The 24,276-nt window shown below is 38.0% G+C and overlaps 1 protein-coding gene across 3 annotated transcripts in view; it reads left to right on the top strand.

Moving 5' to 3' along the window:
• Nucleotides 1–24,276, top strand: part of ABCC8 (ATP binding cassette subfamily C member 8) — a 77,591-nt gene that overhangs the window by 33,459 nt on the left and 19,856 nt on the right. For all 3 annotated transcript variants that reach the window (XM_083839612.1, XM_083839613.1, XM_083839614.1), the window contains 14 exons: nt 1,070–1,110; nt 1,426–1,571; nt 6,009–6,114; nt 6,333–6,443; nt 8,148–8,223; nt 8,314–8,419; nt 12,174–12,209; nt 13,357–13,392; nt 16,388–16,486; nt 17,362–17,446; nt 18,654–18,734; nt 20,622–20,759; nt 23,178–23,303; nt 24,015–24,114. In XM_083839612.1, coding sequence (XP_083695738.1) covers nt 1,070–1,110; nt 1,426–1,571; nt 6,009–6,114; nt 6,333–6,443; nt 8,148–8,223; nt 8,314–8,419; nt 12,174–12,209; nt 13,357–13,392; nt 16,388–16,486; nt 17,362–17,446; nt 18,654–18,734; nt 20,622–20,759; nt 23,178–23,303; nt 24,015–24,114 — 1,287 coding nt within the window. The remainder of the gene's footprint in view (nt 1–1,069; nt 1,111–1,425; nt 1,572–6,008; nt 6,115–6,332; nt 6,444–8,147; nt 8,224–8,313; nt 8,420–12,173; nt 12,210–13,356; nt 13,393–16,387; nt 16,487–17,361; nt 17,447–18,653; nt 18,735–20,621; nt 20,760–23,177; nt 23,304–24,014; nt 24,115–24,276) is intronic.

Genomic DNA, 24,276 nt, shown 5'->3' with positions numbered 1-24,276 from the left:
AGCTACCTTAAAACTAGCCTAAATGTGACTATTTCACAATCTGTTAAGTCCTTCTAACAAAATAAGTCACTTGCACAAGGTCAAAAAATAACTTGGTATAACTGAGAAAAAATAATCTTTGCCCTTACCACAAGCCCATCTTCTATTCCTTAGCTGAACTGGACTCTAGCTCCATCTCTGTAACTGTGAATCCACTTTCTCTTCTGGAATAAACAGTCCAAACCTTTTCTTTTCAGCTTCAATATGACTACCCCCACACAAAAAGCTGCTTAGAAGAAGCTTTTACTGTGAAACTAGGGGTAGCAGTAACCAGGAGCCTTGAGTGTGACCTTGAGATTTTAATGAGTGAAATGTACAACACTTGTTATACCACGGTTGCACAAACTCTACCAGAAAAACAACAACATCAAAAGCATATATTGAGTAAATTCTCCATAAGAATAAACTGTTTGTCATTGATCCAGTGCTGCACTACAGAGATGCCAATATTTCACTGCCCTTCGATTTGAGTCCCCAGACTTGAGAGTGCCACAAAGCCCTGCACTTCAGAAGTGGTGTCACAGAAGTAGGTCACAACTTGATGCATATGCTAGTGGCTCTCCCAGGAGCTCTTGCCATGCGATGGGTCAGAGCTGGGTGTGCAGCCGCACACAGGGCATGACCTGTACAACCACTGCTGGGTCTCCCTTCCTCTCATTGTCAGGCGTTCAAGTTGTCTGCCAGACCTCGTATCAGCTCAGCATTTTTGTCCGCCATGAGACAGAGACCTGCAAGTGCCCCATGCCTGATCTGTATGTGAGCTGAGCACACTTTAAAATGCATAGATTGTTCATCTCTTCTAGGGTGCATTGCTGGGTTCTGTGTAACTGAAGAGAAGTTGGGTTTTGAGGTAACTGGAGAATCAAACTGTAGGTATTTAAAAGAATGCTGTGTGTAAATAGTTGTGCATTTTTGGTATGTTAAGCATAGAAAATATCATTATCAGACAGTGCTAGTTAGTAGTATTTTAATCTTTATCTTGGCTGAATGGAAATTGTGTCTAAATGTTCCTCCATGTTTTCCTTCACAGTCTTTATGAATGCAGCAATACCAATTGCAGCTGTACTTATAGTAAGTATGGACTTTTCTAAATAACTTTAATTACAACCATGCTTTCAAGTGTAAGCGATGTGGAAATGAGGAAGAAGAAGGAAGGTATGGAAAGCTCCTGCACATTTGCAATTCCTCTGGGAGAGAATGGAAAATGCCCACTTGTTGTCTGTGACCAGAAGCAGCAAGGAGTATGAAGCACTCCTCCAGACTATTAAGAGAACAAAAATTACAGTTCTTAAATAAGAGGCATTAAATGAAATGCTTGTGAAATACGAAGTCTTTGTGCATTTCCTTTATGGCTAAATGCTGATGATAACGTCTGTATCTTTGTAGACATTTGTGGTCCATGCTCATCTGACAAGAAAGGCTGACTTCTCCCCATCTGTGGCATTTGCCTCCATCTCCCTGTTTCACATTCTTGTGTCTCCGTTGTTCCTGCTCTCCAGTGTGGTTAGATCCACTGTCAAAGCATTAGTAAGGTGAGAACTGTAAAATGAATGTCTTTGTTCCCATCTCTCTGACTTTTGAAGCTATGGCTCTTGTTCCGTCATCCAATTATAAGTTTAGAAATAACATGGCAACTATTTATCAGTGGTTTTTGTAATTTGCTTCCCTATCTTTTGCCTTGTGCGGTGCCTTTGGTTGTAGCATGCAGGCCAGTTTCTTTGCTGGTGCAGTTGTAACAAGCAATGTTTTATGGCCTATGGTTACTGCTTCATTTTGTGGAATGGGCTGAGATGTGCCAGTACCACATGCAATGTGTATGTGGTAACAGAAAAAGGAGGTGAAAGCTTACTGAAGGTTTCATTTTGTAAATTACCCAAATGTTTCCACCCACATGAAGCATGTAGAAAGGAAAAAGATAATCCCAGAAGGACCTGTATTTCAGTGTGTATCACTTGGGCAGTGCTCTCCCACCACCTGTCTATGTGAGAGGTGGCCTCTTGGTCGAGAGTTAGACTTAAAAAACAAAACCAAAAACAACAACAGAAGCCAAACCACAACGCTGTAGACACAAAAATTCCAATGTTAAGTGTAGGAGTAAGCTAATGACTAAATGTCTCTTCCAGACTGGATGAATTTTGACTCTCTTACGAGCACATTAGCCTGCGCATTCAAAACCTGAAATAATAACCAGTACTTGAGTCTTTTTTTGGTAGAACTTGTGTTTCACTGGGAGTTTTTCTTTGAATATCAGCAAATCTGTGTTTAAAAAAGAAAAAAAAAAAAACAACTAATACTTTTGTTATTCAGTGTAACTCTACATGACTGATAAGGAATGAGGAGATAGTATGGGCTTCTTACGTTATTATACATCTGTGTGATCTCAAATATAGCTTGTCTAAAAGCTTGTCTAAAGTATGGGGCAGATAGCTGTATTAATTGCCTAGCTTAATTGCCTTTGTGTCACTTTGGAGATGTAAAGGAGACTACAGCAGGAAGCTGATATTGCCCTCACTATTTAGAAATTCCCTGACGGTGCAAAGTCACAACTGCATCCTCTCTCCTAACACATGTGAAACCTGAGAGCATCAGTGGCTGGCAGGAAATGTTTTGCAGGCACTGTGGTGGTCCCTAGAGCCATGGCAAATTGTCAGGCTAAGATTGCAGCCAGTAAAGTATCTGGAGGCTGATACTGGTAATGGGCATTTATTTTGGCTTGTGTAAGGATTTTTTTGTCAACCAGTTCTGTGCCTGTTAATGCCACAGTATCAATGTTAAATCAATTAGTATCAACCAAGTATTAATTGTTGCTAGCCATGAGTGATTCTGCAGTTACTTTCTTGTAAGCAGGCTATTGTCCTGGCATTTGGAATGCGGGCAGGAGCCCCCTAGTTGAATCTGTGTGACAAAGCTGACACAAGCCCTGTCTTCTTGGCTATCCGTATCTGAGTAGTTCACTTAGTGTTCCAGAGTGCATAGCTCCCAAGTGCTACTGGTGCTGCTCTGCATGGGTCTTCTGCGTACCCCAACCTTCAGTGTAGTCCTTTGGAAGCACGTCAGATATTTTCAACCTATGCAAACACATGCTTGCTTAAATAGTTGGGTAAATGTGAAAAAGCAAACAGATACTAAAAAGTTGTGTTTGTGCCAGTTGAGTACAATTAATGTTATACCTGTTGTTATACCTTGCTGCTAATAACTAGCTGATCAATAAGATCAGATAAAGGTAATCTAACTTTACAAAGCCATAATTTAGCTTTTGTTAGGCTATATTCTAATATTCTAATTGGTTTTAGCAAGCATACAAGACAACTTATCCTGTGCTGACAGAAAGGAACCAGCTAAGTGAACCAGGAGATAAACCAGAAGCGGAACCCGCATGTAAAAGGATGTTGAGAGTCTGTTACTGGCTTTGCATCTCAGGCACTTCACAATCACTGCTCTGTTAATGTTGGCCAGAATCTCTGATGCCAGCTGCTCCTACAGAGAAGAATCTCTACAAATAAACTTGTCAGTATCTTTTTATCCTTACATATGTGCCCAATTGCAAAGCATCATCATGGATTGCCATTGACACTATTGGAACAACGGTGTGATTCTTTCCAGTGATAGAAGAGACTTAAAGCTTATGTTCCACATAGGGCCACTACAAAATTTCCAAGTTATGGGGTCAGGGTGTTCACTTCTGATTGAGGGAGGGAACTGCTGAGAAGTCTTTAGGAAGGTAAGAAATTCTGTTCTCTCTGAAAAGCACTTTTAGTACGTATTTGTGCTACTGAAAATTTAACAGCCAATTGATGTATTTCTTAAATGTGAGGTCTTCAAGGACAAAGACTACAGTGTACAATTTCCCATCAGCAAAGGTCAAGTAGCGAGGGTGGCATTATATATTTTACTGGCTTTAATATGAAACTGCTTTTTCAGTCAGCTGTGCAAATAACTGTGTTTTAATCAATACCTCTAGTGGGTGAGTTAAAAATAAGTTCCTCAGTGGAGATATTGGAATTCTGGTGAAATTGCTGCATCAGCTAGAGTTCTGCAGAGAACATACCTTTTTTTTTTTAATTATTATTCTTTAAGAGTGTAGAATGGTGTGACACCCTGAAGTGTGAGTTGATGCCTCTAACTAACAGTTCTCTCTCACAGCTGTAAGTCACTGCATTCCTTCAGTAATAGCCACAGGAACAGCAATACTGGATTTAAGTAGAGAATTAGGCAGAGTGCTTGCAGAGAAAAGTCTTGGCATTTAGAGTACAGCCACCTTGCTACACAACCAGAGAGCACAAATCAAACTATCCAGTGGCTTAATAAAGACCTGGTCTTGTTTAGGTATGCATGGTGCAAGAATATGTTGGCTGTCTTTTCTTCTTCCTTTTCTAGATCCTGGAGCAGATACACAGAGGACTTCTGTATCTGCTCTTTACAACTTCAGAGCAGTTATTCAAATGTCACTGTAGTTTGCCTGTAAAGAACGTAGGTGCAGCTGCATCCCAATCCCGTGTAGGCAATGGCTAAACCATCATTTGATCCATTTAAAGACACTCAAAATGTTCTGTTAAACATCTGGCTCATTGAACAAAGAAAGTCAAGATCGTTCCTAGCCCCATGTTCTAGAGCTTTGTGCAAATAGGTAAGAGTATCTCTGAGGCTTCTCGTTTCTTCTTTTGGTATAACAGACCGTCACATTAAGAATTTGTGGTCCAACATTGGGCCTGAATTACTTATTACTCCTGTTGTCCCATCCCAAATAGTTACTCCCCCTCTTTATTTGCTTAGATTGTAATTCATTCTCTCGGCAAATCCACCCACAGTGGATTGACAGAAAACCTGTAGAACCAATTCTTCCCTAGGAAGGCCCCTGCTGCCCTCAGTCTCTACTTACAATGCCTTGGTCCAAGCACTGCTTTTGCACCAGCAGAGCATCCCGTGAGGCTCTCAGAAGAAACTAAATCTCCTTCTGAAGAAAGAATCCCCAGTAGAGGAAAATAAATGCTGATTATTACTGTTATTTTTTTAACTTGCATACCAACAGGTAGGCAGATCGCACTATGCTGCAGTGGCATAGGTTGCCTGTTGCTCTCCAATTATCCGAAGGCTATATATTGAAATCAGTTATTTCAGTCATCCTCTATAAATTTATTTTTTAAAATTTTGGGCCTTCCATCACTTTATAGATTTGAATACTGATAGTTAACTTATTTGCAGCTAATTGAGCCTCTTTGACACTAAGTTCAATGTTCAACCCGCTTTACAAATTTCATTTGCTTGCCCTGTGAGTAGATTAGACATAAATTTTATAAAGTCAGGTAAAGAGATGAAAATGTTGTTATGCTCTGTTAAATATCATAAAACAGACACATTATCTCTTAGCTAATTAAACGTAAACAGCTTGGGAAGATTTTATATGTTCTTTGGGGCTGCTGTTAGCATTCCTTTTCTATCTCATGTGTTGAATGCTTTATGTTAAGGTATGCTCCTTTTTCATGTTATCTCATACACTTTATATTCCTTGTAAAGGATTGATTTCAGCTCAAGGTGTAAAGATTTCTTCAGACTCCTAGTGTTTGTTCAGAAGAAATGGCTGTGCAGTATTTTGGTAACGTAAATGACATTAATTCTACTTCTGCACATGGCTTCAAAACCAGCTACGGCTGGGGATAGTCTTTGTCACACCAAATACCTGAAAAAATCTTGTGTAATTTGTGTGTTGGCATCACAAGAGGAAAGACGTGAGAAGCACCTGCATAAACCATTGAAGAATCATAGTCCTTATTAGGCAACAGAGCACGTTTTGTCAACTTCCATGCAGTAACATCTCATGGAATATTTTCATAGGCCTGTAACAAAATGGAAACAGATAAACCACACAGCAGACAATGGCTGAAGTAATAGAAGGGATTCTCTGTAATAAACATTGCAGTGAACAGAAGTTTTGCATTCTGGATTGAGCTGTAATTCTTTTTCCCTCTCAGTGTGCAGAAACTGAGTGAATTCCTGTCAAGTGAAGAGATTGGAGAAGAGCATGATAAATGTCCAGAGCTAAGAAGTGCAGATAATCACAGCAAATACCAGGCAGTGGTAAGTAATAATGTTTAATTGCAGGTGAAGTGGGTAGTCATTTGTACCCAGAGTAGTTTTTCTGCTTTTCTACTTCCTACTGATTATTTTGTGCAATTGCAAAAACTCATTTCAGTACCCTGTACTACATAGGTGGTAACATGATTGCTCATGTTTAGGGCACTTTGCTGGTACTGCCACCACTTACTGTGTATTTCTGTCTTTCTGATTTTTCACAGCCACTCAAAGTTGTTAACCGCAAGAGGCCTGCCAGGGAGGACTGGAACAATTACAGCTCTCATATGAGAAGACCGATTAATATCACAGAAGCAGACGATTTTTGTGTAAAGGTGATATGAAGGTCACTCTAATAACAGTTACTATAGCTCATTAATAGTCACTTTTGTATTCTGATAGCTGAGTTTCAAATTCAAGAACCAACTTTTGATGTGAAGCTGTCAGACACTTGTACCAAAGATTAATCTCACCTTTCTTTCTATGGTTTCCATTCTCAGAACTGTCTGCTGGCCTTTATATTGTGATTAGTTATGTATATCCCTCTAGATTTCACTCAGCAAATTAACATTGGCACTGTTTACATTATTAGCCCTGTTTTCATGACAAGAATTTCCAACTTCTTTGAGGAGAAGTTAAAATTGTCCATGCCAGTTGGAAGACCGATACTTTTAATTATCTATAGAAATGGCCAGAAATAATAAAAATCCTGAAGGTTGTTATACAGATGACACTGTTTATTTAGGAAGTCTACTATTACATTTGCATTTCTGGCACAAAAGAATGAATAATTCGGTTTCTTGGGTCTAAGTAGGACAACTGGTTAGTGTTTTCAGGGTTCTTTGGAGGCTTTTGTCTGACATCCTGCTTTGGTGCAGGAAAGTGTAACGAATATTGATGTTGGGTGGGGAGGAGGAATAGACAGGTAGGTCAAAAGATTAGCCTGGAGTGATGACAAAGGAGGGCCAGAGCAGTAAGCTCTGAGAGGATAGTATTTTTAAGATCTTGAATAGCTGAGGACCAGATATAATCTTTGGCTCCATCTGCTGACATCATTGTCACAGGCTGCACTTGGGGCCAGGAATTCTGCAGTTATTGAGTGCTGTCTGTCTGCAGCTTATTGCCCATGAGGGGGCACTTTTTGAGAGGGGATTCTCTGGCTGGTTTCGTTAATCTAGAGGGAGCAGTGCAATATTTTCTTCTGCTTATTTTTTCAAGTTTGTTTGTTTGTTTGTTTTTTCCAAGATAAAGCCATCATTTTTTCTCCAGTGGAAGTTAGCTCCAGGGTAGGATAGAAGTGTCCCATTCCACTCTTTTCTCAATTCAAAAAATGTTGTGCCTTATGTTGCTGGAAGGCTTTGAGAGCTTCAGTCCTTCTGAAAAAGTGAGAGAAGAGAATGCTGTATAAATACAGATCTGTAAAATTGTCTCCTCTCCCATTTTTCACAGTATCCAGTGGAAATCTCCAGTTAAAATCCTGAACAGACTTGTGTCTTGTTGGTGTCTTTTTAAATAAAAAGATTGCTTATATCCAAAGAAGACTACGTCATCTGAGAATCATATCAGAAATATAAAGGAAAATATTGTAATAGGCAGCAACATGCAATTTTTGAGGACAATTCTGCAAATCAACTCAGAATGCAGACCATATAATTGTGTTATATGCTGCAATGTGTCCAGACTGACATTCAGTGCTTTGCAGAGTGCAAACCATGGTCCTGTATGTAATTTAGTCATCATTTCACTTATTTCATGTGCCCACCTTACGAATGACAAAACAAACCCTAAATAGCAACTTTTTCTCCCTTTTCCACAATTATCTTATTGCTGTGCTTTCTTGAGTTCAGAGATTGTTGCACAGGAGAATACAGACCTCCAGAAAATCAGTCACTTGAAAATCTGTTTCCTCCACTGAGTAAAGGCTAACTGTTCTGATGCTCAGTATAATGTAAGCAATAGATGTGTCTTTGTACATTGAAAAAAAAGAAGTCAGTCTAAAGCTGGTTTTCTGTTTCTTATTTCTCTCCATCTTGGCATAGATCACAAATGGATTTTTCACTTGGACGCCTGAAGGTCCTCCAGCATTGTCCAACATTGATATCCGAATCCCTCAAGGTACAAAATGACATCAGATATACAGAGTAAGATGCTTTTTCATGAGCATTTGGAAAATCTGAAGCTTATGTACATTCCCCTCTCTTGCAGGTCAGCTAACGATGATTGTAGGACAGGTTGGCTGTGGTAAGTCATCTCTCTTGCTAGCCATACTTGGTGAGATGCAGAAGATCTCTGGCAACATATTCTGGAGCAGGTAGTACTATTTAAAAATCCGAACTTGAGTTGAGTAGTAATGCACAAAAGACTAAAAATCTGTCCTGGGAACCTGGTTTTGGAATCCAGGATTTTATAGGTGCACAGGCAAGAGGAAAAAAACTTGCCCTAATAGTAGGAGAGCACATCAGAAAGAACCCCCAGCCAGGGTCAAATGAGCCATCCATTCCTCTTGGTGGAATAGATGGGCATTCGGCACTCCAGCAAAATTACGTGCATGAAATCATACTTCAGAAACAGAATTAAGTATCTGAAATGTTGTGCTTCCACAGAATGGCATTTCTACTTTAAGGCTTGCGCAGCAAGACTTTGAATAGCACTGTTAAGAGGCACCGGCTCACTAGGAGTGGTCCTTGGCTGTGCCTCTAGATGTGCACTCCATCCCAGCACAGGTCTAATGCGTGAGAAATGGAGAGCATTTTATAAGTGGCAGTGATCTCAGGATATACCCCCCCAGTATCATCCTGCTTAATTTGACAAGAGGGAGATAGTCACGTCCTTCTCTCCTTCCTCAAGGGGACACAGCAGCTGTGCTCCAGTAGACAGATATAGCCTATACTTCTGTCTAACTTTTGTCCTGGCCATGAAGGGAGGAAAAATGCTACTAAACTGCAACAGCTGTGCTGCCAGGGCTTGCACTTTTAACCCTTACACTAAATGACAAATTGTATAATGTATTGCGACTCCTGTATGTATTTTCTGGTAATTGCTGCCATCTCTAGCCCATTGTCTGATCTTTACCTTTTGGGATACAATTATTTGTCGATAAAGCTTGACAAATTGCAGAATAATCTGCGATTTATTGGTAATCTGCAATTATTTGTTTGTAAAGCTTGACGAGGTGCAGAAGAATCTAGAGAAAGAATTTTATTTCCAAATGAATGGGAAAGAAGGAATGGCAACAATACAACCTTTAGTTACTCTGATGGACAGAGGGTTATTGTCACCTAATGTTTTCTGCACTGATTTTGAAACAATTCTCAAAAAATTCCTTGAGTGCTTGTAAAGATATTATTTATATTCAGCCTTCATGCCTAAGTCAGTCACCCAGCTCAGAACTTCACACAGTTTACTAGTACAAGGGAGGAGGGTCCCCCATTTTATAGGTGGGGGAAATGAAACATAGGAAGGTGACCCTTTTGGCTTGTGAGAGAGAAGAACAGATGCCAAAGTTCTGGAATATGGCGATGTACCCATTAAAACAAACGTCCCTAAACAGAAAATCAGAATATGGCTAGGAACAGTACAGAATCCCTGCAGCCTTATTAAGTGAACTAATTTCATTTCAGCAAGGCTGCAATTTTTTATAGATGACATAACATGATTAAGAAGTGTAATTTGAATGTCTGATGCTAAACTAAAACAGATGACATGATAGTTCTGATCAGACTGTGTTTTTAAATAGCATTTGTTTAGAAGCATGTGTTTCACAACAGCGTAAAGGTCAGAATGGGTTTTCCTATCTTCTGTGTGTGCCAAAGTATCACAAGGTAAAATTCAGTTGTTATCACATTTGCTTTGCTAGCTGTCAGATAAGTATAAAGGGGCTTGCAGCTGAAACAATCTTAGCACCGTAACTGCTGGCTGCACTGGGACAGATTATTTTTTGTCACTTTCCAGAGCTGCTATATTGTGTAGTGGTCTAATCAGAGTGATGGATGTGTTCGGTGTAGGCTGCACACCTGTGTTGTAAAGCTGCCAGATGAGAGCTCCCTTAATTTGATAAGAAAATACTAATGCCTGACCAGGTACATGCAACATTATCCCAGATTCAAGGCGAGTGATTTTATCAAGTAATCACCAAACCTTGTAGCCTTAGCTCATCCAATAATATGTGTCACCAAAATCAGTAAAATCCTTCTTACGTTTATTTCTTTGGGATGAGACAAATGCTTAGGTGTAGTAATTCCTGTTACAGAATAGTCCTGAATTATTTCATTTCAAATTTCCTTCCCCTTCCTTTCCTCCAAGGTCATGGCTATGAATGTGAAGGATATATCCTGCTGACATGTCACTCAGTGCTCAGGAAATCTGGGTTCTATTCCTGGCCCTTCCCTTGGTCTAATGGATAACCTTGCACAAGTCATTTCCCTCCTCTGTGCTTCCATGCTCTATCGATAAAATAGGATTAACTGTATATCATCTTTATTTGCTTCCTGTAAAATGGTTTCTTTCAAAACCTTTAAAAATTACAGTAATAATTTGTTACTGGGCTAGGAATTGGCTAATTGAAAGTTAGCAGTGGCTCATTTTTTATTGTATTTAGTTATTTGTATTGCAGTGTGTGCCTGGAAGATCCAACTCAGATTACTGCCCATTTTCCAAAGCAGGCTGAGCGCATCTGTGGCATAAATATTTTATAATACTGTTAGAGATTATAAAAATAGAGAAATCATTATTTACATTCTGAACACATAGTAAATAGTATCGATTTGACTGGTTACTGAGTAAATAATAGTGTACCCCATGCTGATTTGTTCTGGGCAGTATCACACTTTAAATAGTACCAGTTCAAGTAGTATAAGATACTAGTCTTTTTGGAGTAAATAATATCAGAAGGTGGACCTAAGTGAGAAATATTTTGCTCAATGTTATGTCATTTGTTTCTAAACAAAACATACGCTCATGTGAATCTGGAGTCCTTATAATGTGAAGGAAGTAGTAGATTCATTAAGGTTGTTCACAGTAGCTTTTCTTCCTTCTGTACTCAATGTGGAGTTGACCGTTTTCATCAAATGACAACATATTGAAGTGATCTTGATGCCTAAAAAGTACATAGATTTTTATAAAGATGCATCTGTTGGAGTTTTCAAAAACTTAATTTGATTTTATTTAAATGAATAGCTTTGTTCAGTACTCTAACCTTCAGAATAAAGGTACTAGTGTGAGCTGGCTCTCATTCTACAGTAGATTGAATTTAGATACAGCCATTGCTTTACTATGCATTAACTTTTTGGAAGTGTCTCAAGCTGACCTTTTAAACTGTGGGTATAGTTCTCCAGCCTGGGGATTTATGAACAAGTTGTGCTAGTATAAAGTTAATGAGACTGTTCCCTTTAAAATATGAAGAGCTGCGTTCCTCCTCGTTTTGTTTATATCATTCAAGACAGATTTTTCATTCTTTTTCAATGGAAGCGATTTTAGCTTCAGTAATAAGTATGGTCAGTCATCCTGTCAAACAGCTCCGTCTGTGAGCATCTTGGCACATGCTGAAACGTAGCAAAATCAAAAACTGTTCATCCTGTTCATCCCTCAGACATGCCCACACTTCCTTACACAGACGCATCTCCAAAGACTAGTGCTGCTACAGAATGGAGCATGCTGAAGTCATCTGATTTTGGTTTCAAACTGAACTGCAAAGGTGCAGCTACTGTCATGGAAAAATAGTATCACAAATTATCTGTTGGTTTTACTTGAAAATGTCTTCATTTTTAATGGAACTCCATTCTTATCACATTTGAACTTTTCAGTTCTGTTAGCACTTCTAGGAAAGAGTAGAGGTGATTTTATTTGTTGAGTCAAGTTAACAAGTTTATAAGGAAAAAAAATCTGCCAAGTTTTTGACTGCTAAAATCAAGGCAATTTCTGAAAAAGGAACAGATGCTGTGCTGCAGCTCTGTGATAAATACTGTTTGCAGTCTGTGCACTAAGTGGAATATAATAGTTTTTCTTTCAGGGGCAGATTGCTTTTGCTTACTTAAGTAAACAATCTTTACTTTCTGTTTGTGATGCAGCTGTACTTCTGACAGCGAGACTGGGGAAGATGTCAGGTATGGTATTATATGCAATTATTGGTCTTTCTACTAAGTCAGTCACAATAGAATCATAGAATGGTTTGGGTTGGAAGGGACCTTAAAACTCATCCATTTTCAACCCCCTGCCGTGGGAAGGGATGCCTTCCACTAGATCACGTTGCTCAAAGTCCCATCCAACCTGGCCTTGAACATCTCCAGGGATGGGGCATCCACAGCAACCCTGGGCAAACTGTGCCAGTGCCTCGGATTAAAGACTTTCCTCCTAACATCTAATCTAAATCTCCCCTCTTTTAGTTTCAAACCATTCCCCCTACTAAAATCAGCAGAGGAAAAAATGTCATCTGGTGGCCCTTTTATTGACTTGATGCTAAAGTGCATGTCTTCTACTGGCCAGAATATTTTCTTGTGAAGCACCAACTATTTTACTGCCTTTTCTTTGGATTTATCATCTCTTCTGTCCTGCTTAGCATGCATCTGAGATATGTTACCTGGCTGTCAGACTGAGTCCTGCAAATTTTTTTTTCCCATCTGCCTGTAGATAGAGGGACTTTCATAGGCCTAACAGCTAAATCTCATGATAAAGGATTCTTGGAAATCTCATAGTTCTTCCTGCATAAGAGAGACTACAGTTCATGGGCTGAGTAAAAGTGAAACTGTTTGAACCTATTAAGGTACAAAAGAAATATGATCAGAATTAGACATTTACATGTTCGAAACTGTTACAAGGATATACAGCAAACAGTAAGATAATGTAGAAAACAGGGTGGTAATCATATTTAAAAAAAAAAGAGGAAATATCAGACTATATGAAACAATTGCTTGCATTATCATAGATTCTGGGAGTCCTAGTCATGTTTGTTATATGCACTAGGATAGTGGTTTTGTTGCACTGGCATCCTATAGAATATTTTTGGTGCTCTCAGAACAGAGTATTTCGAGCCAAAATGTTGTGAGGTCTGGAGTATTTTCTCATAGGTGTTGAATACTTTCTGCAGTATTGTTTAAAACACTTCTCAAAACTTGGGCTTTAACCATGCTGGTTTTAGATCAATATCACGTAGTACAGAGCTTTAGCACACTTAGCAGAGCTTCGTTTATGTTACGCAGTTATATTTTTGTATTTTTACTTACAGCAATAATAACCTGTGTTTGTCTTCTGTAGCCCAGAGAAAGAATCTCCTGTTGAGATGGAATTCAGGTATAACTCTAAAAACTAATGTGAATAGTCTTCAAAAGTGTCTGCTTGTAATGAATTGTTCCTCTTTAGAAGCCAAATGGTTTGTCTCTGTGTATGCAGCTGCCATGAGATTTGGGCGAAGTAAAAACAAGCAGGTGACCCTTGCCATTTAATAATAGCAAAAACATATGCTCCTTAATAGTCAGGCATGCCAACATAAGAATGTTTCATTACCTACCATCAGGCTGAAAATAATGGAAGCACGTTTTTTGGTTTATGTAGATGCAATAGTAGTATAGGACATGTTTCTCTTGTGTTTGGAGAAAGTCAGTTTTGAGTTGTTGTTTGATACTAGAAATTCATGAACTGTGCAAAATAATCATGATAAAACTGTAGTCATCAATCCAACACACATAGGAAAGGCTTTGCAGTGTACTATTTCCTCCATCATTATAACTTCATTGAAGTGTGTCTGTTTTCCTTTAGAAATTACCAACATTTCAGCCTTGTTGATAGGCTTATCAAGGCACCAAGATACACACCTGAATGTCCAATTACTAGTCTTTTTTCAGTGATCTTGAATGCATACTGAGCCTCCTGGACTTACAAAGTGAAATGTGAAGATAGATTAGTAGCTTCAAACAAGCAACCTTAACGATGTTGTCTCTGGTTCTAAATTAATGAACTGGGTTGATCCCATCAAAACACTTACTCTCCAGGGAGCTCAGGGAAGGTTTCCTTGCTTATTCTAAGGTTGGATTTTGCCATCTGTCTCTTTGCGATAATTAAGAGGCTATGGTCAGTTTATCATTTGTTATCAAAGGAGAACAATTACAGTCCACTGATAAAAATATGTTTGTTTATGCAGTCCAGAGGTAAGGGACAATTACTTCCACCTGCAAATAAATTCCTTGTAAGTCTTTGTCTGCTAAACCATTTGTCTGCATGAAGTCTTCTGAGCGTGAAATCTTAGGTAGATTCATGGCAGGCTTTCAGAGAAAGTGTTGCATGTTCCATTTCAGAATGTTTTGTTCTCTGGATGTTTGACACTGTTATCATACTGTTTCAGTAGAAATTTTGTTTGACTGCCTGTTTACTGTACGAAGCACTGTAGGTGTGCTGTAGATTCCTTGTACAATCAAGCACTTGCAAGCTCCCTATTTATGCCAAAATACGACCTGCCCTGATATGTCATCCAAGTGTCAATTTGCACCTAAGATTATATTAGATGGGTTTACTAAATTCTAAATTTTTAAATTAATTTTGGCAAGTTCATTGCTTGTTCCCAAATTCCTTGCAGTAATTAATTCTCACTGATGGCCTAAAAGCAGAATTTTAGCCAAAGTGTGAATGGTGTTCCCAGCCATTGTGCTGGTTCTCAGCAGGGAGTGCATCTTACAGGCAGTACCTGTATCTTCGCTGAAAAAAAGAACACTTTTTACAAAACTTTTAAAAACTTTTTCCTCAAAACTTTGCTATTATTTTTCAAAAAATAAAAAATAAATTAGAAGTAACTTTTCAATCACTTTGAGAATTAATAGTAGCAAAGGCACAGTTTCAAGCAATAAAAAGAAGGGCAAGGGAATACATGTTCATCTTGGAATGCTCAAAGCAATTTTTTCTCGGTCACTGAGATGAGAATTTCATACTAATTGAAAAAATACTTTCCTCCTGGGGCAGAAATGAATGCTCTTTGAATTAGATTTTGGGACTACAGGCTGGGCTGCATAGGGGATTTTTTTTTGTTTGTTTGTGTTTCATTCTCCAGTAAGAGAATTTATAAAGCGTAATTAAATTCTAATGAGCGATCAGATATTTGAACTTGGAAGCATGCTACCAGGATAGCATAGCTGTGTGTTCTTTCAGGTCATCAAAGAAAATTGGATCCTATAATGGTTTCTAAGCAAACCTGATGAAAGCCTGAAAAAATGAGCAGGGCAAGTGACCTTAACTCCTGATTAAAAAAAAAAAAAGATAAATAAAGCACCCAATTTGTTTTGTCAGCTCCTCGTTTGAATTGCATTCTGGTCCAACTAGACAGAGGCTGCTGTAATTAATAACTGTCTAGCAGACAAAGGCTATGTTTGGGTGAGAGGTCGTATCTTTTTATTGGATTAGCTGATATAACTGGAAAGAAACTGGATACGCTTTAAGGTATATTATCCCTCTTTTGGCCCTTTCATTTGAGAAACAGTGATACGCCAATGGGTTTGTCCATTTTTTCCAACAGTATCAGTTGCTCTAATAAAAAAATCATGCCCTTCTCCCAGCTCTGCCGTTAGAGGTCCTTGGTAGCATAGATAGCCACAAAAGCACTACTACTTCAGTAGTAGGCAGATACTTCCTAAGTAGTAATAAGAATAATACATATGAAATAAAATATGCTTGGGGAGATCCTGCAGGCCATTCTCTGATAAATTGTTTCTTTCCATGGTACATGATGGGGGCAATTCCACAAGGGAAAATAGTATTTTTTGCCTGTGTTCTCTTTACTTGTCTTCACATAGACATAGAAAAGTATTGTTCATGGAATCCTTCTGACTCAAGTTCCCCTTGTAGTGGGGAAAATAAATGCATTTTGGGGGAGAATTGCCTTTGTGTATGTGTGGAGTTGTTACATTTTTTTTAAATACTTTAAAATATCTTTTTTAAACACTTCTGAAAGGTGTTGCCTAACTAGTGGTTTTTATTAGTCTATTCAAAAAGAGCTGGGTTTTAGTCTTCGGTAATTTTCTTCCTGCCATCTGCACTGCTCAAGAGGCAGGTTTATGGAGCTAGCCTCTGCAAAACCCGCTTCACAGCAGAAAATGGGGGAACAAACTGAAATTCAAAAGAACCAACTCTTGAGTTAGGTGAACAATTGCAGTATTCTGTTGGAAATTGTCCTAAAGAACAGAAATGAAAGGCAGCATTTTTAAAGATTTATTACAAGTTTCTTCCTTCACAAGAAGAATGGTTTCCAGTTACCCCTACTGCACTGGTAAGCTGGAAACTCTTGGTTTGTTTGTTTTTCCAGGAAAAGAGGATCAGTAGCGTATGCATCACAGAAGCCTTGGTTGCTCAACGCAACGGTGGAAGAGAATATCACATTTGAAAGCTCTTTTAACAAACAGAGGTAACAGGTTTCAGCACTGTTATGTGCTTTACTTTTCTTTTAGCTAAATAATGGTGTTGCATACCCCTCCGTTCACACATGGGTCTCCATCTCACTCCAGCATCAAACATAATCCACCTGCTGGAATACAGCAGAAGACCCTGAGTCCTGGGTGGTCCCCCTTTGACTGTGGTTTTCTTGAAGGACACAAGAGAGAGGGTTGAGACTCACTTGACCTTAAGTGTGGAAGTGTTTTCATTTCCAAGGACCATGTTTGTGCAGCATGCAGTATTTTCTTTTTATATCAAATTGACAAATTTTAACTTAGAAGGATATTAACAGTTTGAGAGTGGGAATATTGTTCCTTAAGATTTCAACATCTGGTGTATCATGAAGGACTAATGGGCTGTCTTTTTATTCTGTGTAATTGACCAAAAACATTCTAAAGGATTCAAAAGTTATTGCTGGTATTCCATTCTGTGCCCCCACCCACCACCCTAGAAGGAAGTTGATTAGTATGTATTCACATCCTACACACATATTTTTGTTTGTTTCTGTCGCCCTTGGACATAGAAGCAATAAATGCTCTGGGCACAAAGAAAGTTAAATGCTAAACAATAAAAATTCACTGTGGGAGAAGTTGTTCTTGTTTTGCCTGTTTTTAGCTATTAAATGTATTTAGTTGGGAAGCTGACCTAAGATGCTTTTTCTTAGCCGAAATGGTATTTACTTGCCTGCGATTGAAAGAGATCCCATTAGAACAATTAGTGGCTAACAAATACATTTTCCACTGTGTGATTTTTCCAGCTGGTTAATTTTTGTTCCTTTGCAGGTAGGAAATGTGCTTCTTTAGCAGTATCTGTGTGGATTTTGTGTTACCTTTTTTGTTTCCGCAGGTACAAAGCAGTAATTGATGCTTGTTCCCTCCAGCCTGATATTGACATTCTCCCTCACGGAGACCAAACCCAGATTGGAGAGAGGGTCAGTAAACAACTACGGGCTTCTATTTTTGTTTTAAATATGTAGAGTTTTTTTATTATTTTGTCATGTTCTTAAAATCTTACCGGTTATTTGGCAACAAAGGTAATCTTTTAGCTAAGTGTACGTTTGGGTCATTAGTCTGAAAGCTTGTTGCTTGGTAAACATAGAAACACTGTCATTTATGTGAGATGCCATGATTTAAATGTGCTGCTATCAGAATGTTTGACTAATTCTGCAGACAGTGCATATTTTGGTTTCTTTGTGAATAACCTAAAAATAAATAATTCATCGATTTTTTAGAGCACCTTCATTTAAAAAATGGCAAATTGTTTAATAAAGAGCAAACCAAGCCTTATCGCATTGGGGAAACTAGAGCGTGACGAGAAAGGAACCAGAAGTCACAATTCCATAAACAATGTGCTCTAGCATATAGCGGCACTTGCACACACACAGAAGCAAACCAAACCAACAGCAACCACCAAGGATACGTTTCCATGAGTAATCTCCACACTGGCTACCATGTTGATTTGAAATGCATTAGTTCTTAACAAAATTCATTGTGTAGCTAAACAAATGTGTTTTTTGGCAAAAAAAGTAAAGTAGAGGGGTGAGCAAAAGAGGCAGGGAGCAGGGGTGGTAGCTTCTTTGGCAGCAGTATTGGCTTATGAGAGCTTAAGGTGTTTGTGAAGCTGCGTCTGGATCACAGGAAGGATAAGTAACTTTCAGCAGGGTAGTAGCAGGACTAAGGGCAGAAAACAAGTGCAGTAGCGAGCACATAATGTTCACCTCCGCGTGGTCTGATCTAACAGCTCACAATGACTGGCTATAGTAGTTGTGGTACAAATATGGTATACAATGGAACTAATACAGTATGGTGAAATAGAAGCATAAAATAAAAATAGGTTAGTCAGACTTCGGACTATAACTTTTGAGTAGAAGGTTAGTTTAGACTGTCTACAGAACATCTATGCTTCCTACACCATTGTGTCACCACAAACCATTACACATTTCTCACCCCCTGTTATGTATGGAGCTCAGAGTCCTCTGGCTTCTCTAGCAATTAGTATACTGTGTTCCTAGCTGAATTGCAGGCCCACATTTCTGAAAAAAAAATGTTTTTTTTTTTTTCTAGATAATTCAATCAAAATATGAATATTTTGTTGATGTTTTTATAATTGATTGATTTTTTTTTCCTGCTTATCTCCAGGGAATTAATCTGTCTGGAGGGCAGCGCCAACGTATCAGTGTAGCAAGAGCACTTTACCAGCAGACAAATGTTGTGTTCCTGGTGAGTAGGTGCCAGTATGCTTATGCTGCAAACAGAAGCACAAGATGTAAGCATTTAGAGTATTTCACGGATAACACACACTGAACATTGTGCTTCACTGAGCTGAGCCAAGTGTCCCCTGTTTATTTTATAGCCATTGTTTGCTAGCCTGCAGGTAAGAAGAATTTTGTAAATACTGCAGACAGGTGGATATTAGGATACAAATTGAAATGTTGATGCTTTCCCTCTCAGTCTGTTGAAGTTTCCTTTTGAGTCTTGTGCTTATTTTTGTTACCAAAAATTGAATAGTCTCAGCAGTATTTATAAAATTCCTAAGCTGTCTCAGGCATAAAATTAATGTTGGCCTGTGTCAAAGGTGTTTCCTTTCTGCAGCAAACTAAGCTTTCTTCCCACCCTGAACTGCTGTTTGTATATCCTGCCCAAACTTCAATAGAAGAGTGAGAGCAGTCTCTAAAAGCCTAGTAGGTAGGAAAACAGATGCATCCTACACAGTCACTACTAGTGAGCTTGCTGGCTTTCCAATTAGGACTTCCTTCTTAAACCCTGTTTTCAAGGAGCTTTGAATCCAGCTTTTATGACAGCCAGACATGAGAGTTACATGGGATTAATTAGAAAAGCTGTGCACATTTGAAGTCATACCTAAAAGTCTGGGAGGTTACTTAGATAACCTTTCCCTGTAGTTGGGCTGATCATTATGTGATGTTTCACAGGCAGGGTGTTTCAGGCAATGATGAGAACGCAGAGGTAGAGAGCAGCTGGGCACTGCCAAGGGCCGCTATTGGACCCTAACTTGTTTTTTTTCCATTGTTACTTTACACCAGAACTTTTGTACAGGACACTCAATAATATCATAGTAGCAGATTCTCTGATGGTTTGACAATACAAAAGCATTTACAAATAAGCTTATTTTTCCTGTTAATCATTCAAAAATAATCAGGAATCCTGTATATTAGTACTTGAAAACATCCGGTTCTTTTAAGTCATCATCATTAGATGATCTTGGAGGTCTCTTCCAACCTAGATGATTCTGTGATTCTGTGATCATTTTGATGATGTCAGTCAAAGAAAGCAGAATTTATCCAAATTCAACCCTACATTTTCAGCAAATATCTGGACAAAAGAAAACAAAAATTGATTTTTAAGAAATTCTAGTATTAGGATAACATAACATAAAATACTAATACTGAGTAAATGCTACAGCCATTATCAGTAGTGCAAGCAGAAATAATGTCTTTGTAATTTCATATAAATAGGATTAAGTAAAAAAAAAAAAGTTTCACAAAAGGTAATACAGATTAGTTTATTCCTAAATTAATTTCATATAATTCATTGCTTTAATAAGATGAAGTTAATATAGGCATAAATCAAGTATCTGAGCAGGATCATCAAAGAGACCAAGATTTTTCCTTTTGTGATGCTTTGTTAATAGATTTTAATTATATGGATTATTTAAAAAAAAAAAGTCATCAGAAGGAAATATGTATAAAGAAAATAAAAATGTGCTGTTTGACACTGTCCCTGAAGCAGTTTGGGTAATATACGCCATCAGTGCACATTGCTCCATTGTCTTTAGTCTAACAGAAATCGCATATTGCAGTTACAGGGGCAGTTGAGAGGAGCAGTTCCCAAAAAGAATCAGGAAATCATGGCATTTACACAGCTAATGTTACTGTATGTCATTGTACAGTACTCATTGCAAAAAGGACAGCTCAAGGTCTGTTGTTAGGTATTTTAAGAAAACTGCTCCGCAGAACAATTTTGATCTTCTGATAACCTCTTCTAATTTTCTATATTGATCTAACTGGTTTTACTGGTGCTAAAAGCCATAAGATTCCTTAAATCCTATAAATGTTGACTCCAAAAGCTGGTCTGTTTTCCTCATGACAGGATGATCCATTTTCTGCACTGGATATCCACCTCAGTGACCATCTCATGCAAGAAGGAATACTGAAAATGCTACGGGAAGACAAGCGCACTGTCGTGCTAGTAACTCACAAGCTGCAGTACTTGCCCCACGCTGACTGGGTAAGAATGCTCTTCCCTTTTTTTTTTTTAGGAGGCAGGAAAGTGGCACAAGTATGTCTTGTGCTACACACAAGGCTCTCGCTTCATCTTTCTACCAAGTGGTAGTTTAGTGAGAAGATGTCTTGGTATAATCCAGGTCTTCTGAAAGTTAGCCAGGGGGGTTGGGGTGCCATAATTTTGAAATTCACATTTTATAAAACACCTAAACAGGTCTGATTTTCCTTGAACTGATACTTAATAATCTCATGAAAATGGGCCACATTTAAAATACATGAAGTATCCAAAACCAATTGTTATATTGGAAAACTTTTTTCATCTTTTGATCTCAAAATGGTGAAATGTTGGAGTAACATAATTAATTGCCTCTGGCTGTGATGTTACTATGAAGTTGTCTGTGGTGTCACAGAAAAAGGTGCTTTCATGGTTAGTGAGCTGTGTGGGGAAATTCAAGGAAAAAAAGTACTTCCATGCATTTGGTAGCAGTAGATAACATTAATAACTATTTTTCTCTTTGTATGTTGACAAACTTTTAAGAAATGGTTATTACGTAGGTGTTTTGTTAGGTTTCTTTGTTGTATCTTGCGTTTTACAGGAAAAAAAATGAGGGTGTGCTTTCTTAACAGTTTGCTATTGCAAATGTCTAAGATGAAGTAAATCAGATAGGATAAGGCTGTTTGGTTTGTTGGATTTATTTTTTTTTAGTTCATTGGTTCACACTGGCCTTGTACTTCCCCTGCAGTTATCTAGCCCCAGTGTCACAGGTTTTTCTGCCCACAAGGATTGATTACTGCAGTTATGCCTCCTAGCAGGGATTCTCTGTCATTTGCAGCTTGCACAGACTATAGCAGCAGTTATTCTGTCTCAAGCAATAATCATATTTCAGCTGCTTTCTGTTCTTCATATTGGCTTGCTGTAAAGTTGCAGATAGACATTAATCTTGCTTTCGTCATGTTTTTGGTGGGAAGCATTTATCCTTTATGGTGTCTTCTGTGACCTTGTCCCTCAGCTGTACACCTGTAAGAATTACTGCTGTTCTCAACACAGTTCTGCTTTTGCTGTTAACATCTCTCAGAATAAAGGAATTTTCTGTCTTCTTCCCCTACATTTGAGGTTCTGGCTTAGCTTCCTCTTTTTTAATTGTTAGCATTCTTTTTTTTCAATATGCACAACTGTGGTATTGTGTCAGCATAATCTTTCATTTTCTTTTCCAAATGTCAGATTTATTTCTAGGTGCTCTTGTTATATGAGATACTCAATGAGAATGTTGTCAGTATCTTCTAACTGGGTTTCAGTAATGTGTTACGAAATAAACTGTTCCAAACAGCTTGTAGGATAGGAAGAGTTTGCATTAATTAAGTTTATAATTAATAACTGCTTATTAAGAGAGAGTTCAGTGGTTTTTTTTCTGAAGCAAAGGTCTTATTAAGCCTTAGAAAGTTTTACGCAATGTGGTGCAGCAGGAATAATTTATTCTGTTTTATTTTAAGGAATTTTAAATAAAAATATGACCTGAAGTATGTGTGACGACGGCCTTCCTAAAGCTTCATAGCAAAATCCTCAGAAGAGTTTAGGGTCCTATTCAACCGGGGTTTCCTGAATAAACAGACCACAAAAAGATCCATTTGCTTTTCTTCCTTTCCTCTGGTGCAAATTCTCAGCAATAAATGGAATATATTTCCTTTTTTTTCTTCCATTGAAATTCTGAGTTTCCAGGAAGAGAGAAAAATAAACACTGTATTAAACATTTTCTAATGATGTCACATGAGTTTACAATCCACACGCCTCATTTTCCAATTCTCCTTTTCAGATCTAAAGTTAAGTTAGTTACATTATGTGTATAATGTGGTTGCACTGATATAAACCTGGAAACCACACCCTTCAGACTTTGTCTTGCATATATAATTATTTTTTTTCAGACTGTGTCTACCATTTATGCTTTTAAAAGCTTTAGGGATTCAAAATCCCTAGCTTTTCCTTATCAAGTCCATGATATCAAACAGACGGTGGAGCCAGCACGCTCATATCTAATTGCCTGAACGAGGGCAAAATTTATTGCACGCAGTGTGTTGCTAAAAGCCTTTTCCTTTTAGGAGGTAAGAGAACTCTAAAATCTTATCTTGCTAATGACTTGTATTTAGAAAGAGTAATGCATTCTCCTGTCTGCTGAAGAGGACACCATTCTTCTTTTTTCTTACTTAAAAACAACCTTCCTTTCAGAAAGTCTGGAGCGCAGGAAGCTTCTGGTTTTGCAGTACCTCAGGTAAAAGGGATAAAGTTGAAAGATAACTATCTGTTTTCAAAAGACTAATTTGTTCATAGAAATATTCTTATAAAAGAGAAATTCTGTCCACACACAACATATCCTTAAAATAAATAGAGATATACGTGACTCCACAGCTTCTGTTTTTAACTTTTTAGATAATTGCAATGAAGGATGGAAACATCCAGAGAGAAGGAACACTCAAGGACATTCAGAAATCTGAGACTGAGCTTTTTGAACACTGGAAGACGCTAATGAATCGACAAGACCAAGAGCTGGAGAAGGTTTTTGATGGGCTAGGCAATTAACATTTGTGAAAAAATGTAACAGTTTTTTTTTAGGTTGAAAATATTAGCCAGGATTGACATTCTGTGTGTGATTTCTAACTTAGTATGAATGTACTATTACTGTTACCATTTCCTTTATCTTTTATTTATTAAGAGAAAATTCCTGAATCTGGACTTCTCCCACTTCCTTGATATTGTTGACTCTGGCCTATTCTTATAGTGAAGTCCTATCAAAATATTCCTGTCTAAGGAATATTAAATTGGGCCATTTTAGGGGAAAAGCATTGGTAATGTGCGATACTGACAACTGTTTCTATAAAATACACTTGAATTTACTCACGTCATTAGGTGAAATTTTTCCAGATGTACTTGTAACAGGCCCTCCAAATCCCAAATCTCTTTAATACTACAACAGAAAATTAACAAGATGTTCATCTTAGTTCTTTTAATGCAGGGATATCTGTCTAAGTTAGGAACCCAAGACTCTGAGAGTGCTGGGACTGACAACCTGAAATTAATGTCAGTTATATAATTTATGCCCTTTGGTTTTACATAGTGGTAGGATATCAGTCACTTATGACTGCCTTCTGTCAGATTCTCACTACTTTTATCTTTGACTGATGTTCTGATTGAAAACAAGCTTTTTAACGGTTAGTAATTTTTTGATTAATTCTCTGGTCGAAAGCACACTAACCCTTCCTTTTTTAGGAGACTATAATTGAAACAAAAACTGTTCTGGAAAGAACGAATCTCCGGAGGACTATGTATTCCCGTGAAGCTCTGCTGAAAGATGATGAAGAAGATGAAGGTAAAAGGCCATTTAGGCCCAGTACCACTACGTTACTGTTTTACAGTTAAATTATATTAGAATGGATTAGCAACTTGTAAACTGGCAAGAGAATTGTTTTTTAGGTGGGTCATGATTTGTAAGAGTGCTGTATCCATTGAGTTTACGTCTAGACTACAATGT

This window comes from Anser anser (assembly GCF_964211835.1).
Source record: "Anser anser genome assembly, chromosome: 5".
Classification (NCBI taxonomy): Eukaryota; Metazoa; Chordata; class Aves; order Anseriformes; family Anatidae; genus Anser; species Anser anser.
Note: the sequence above shows the minus strand (reverse complement) of the source record. Positions and strands in the feature narration are given on the sequence as shown.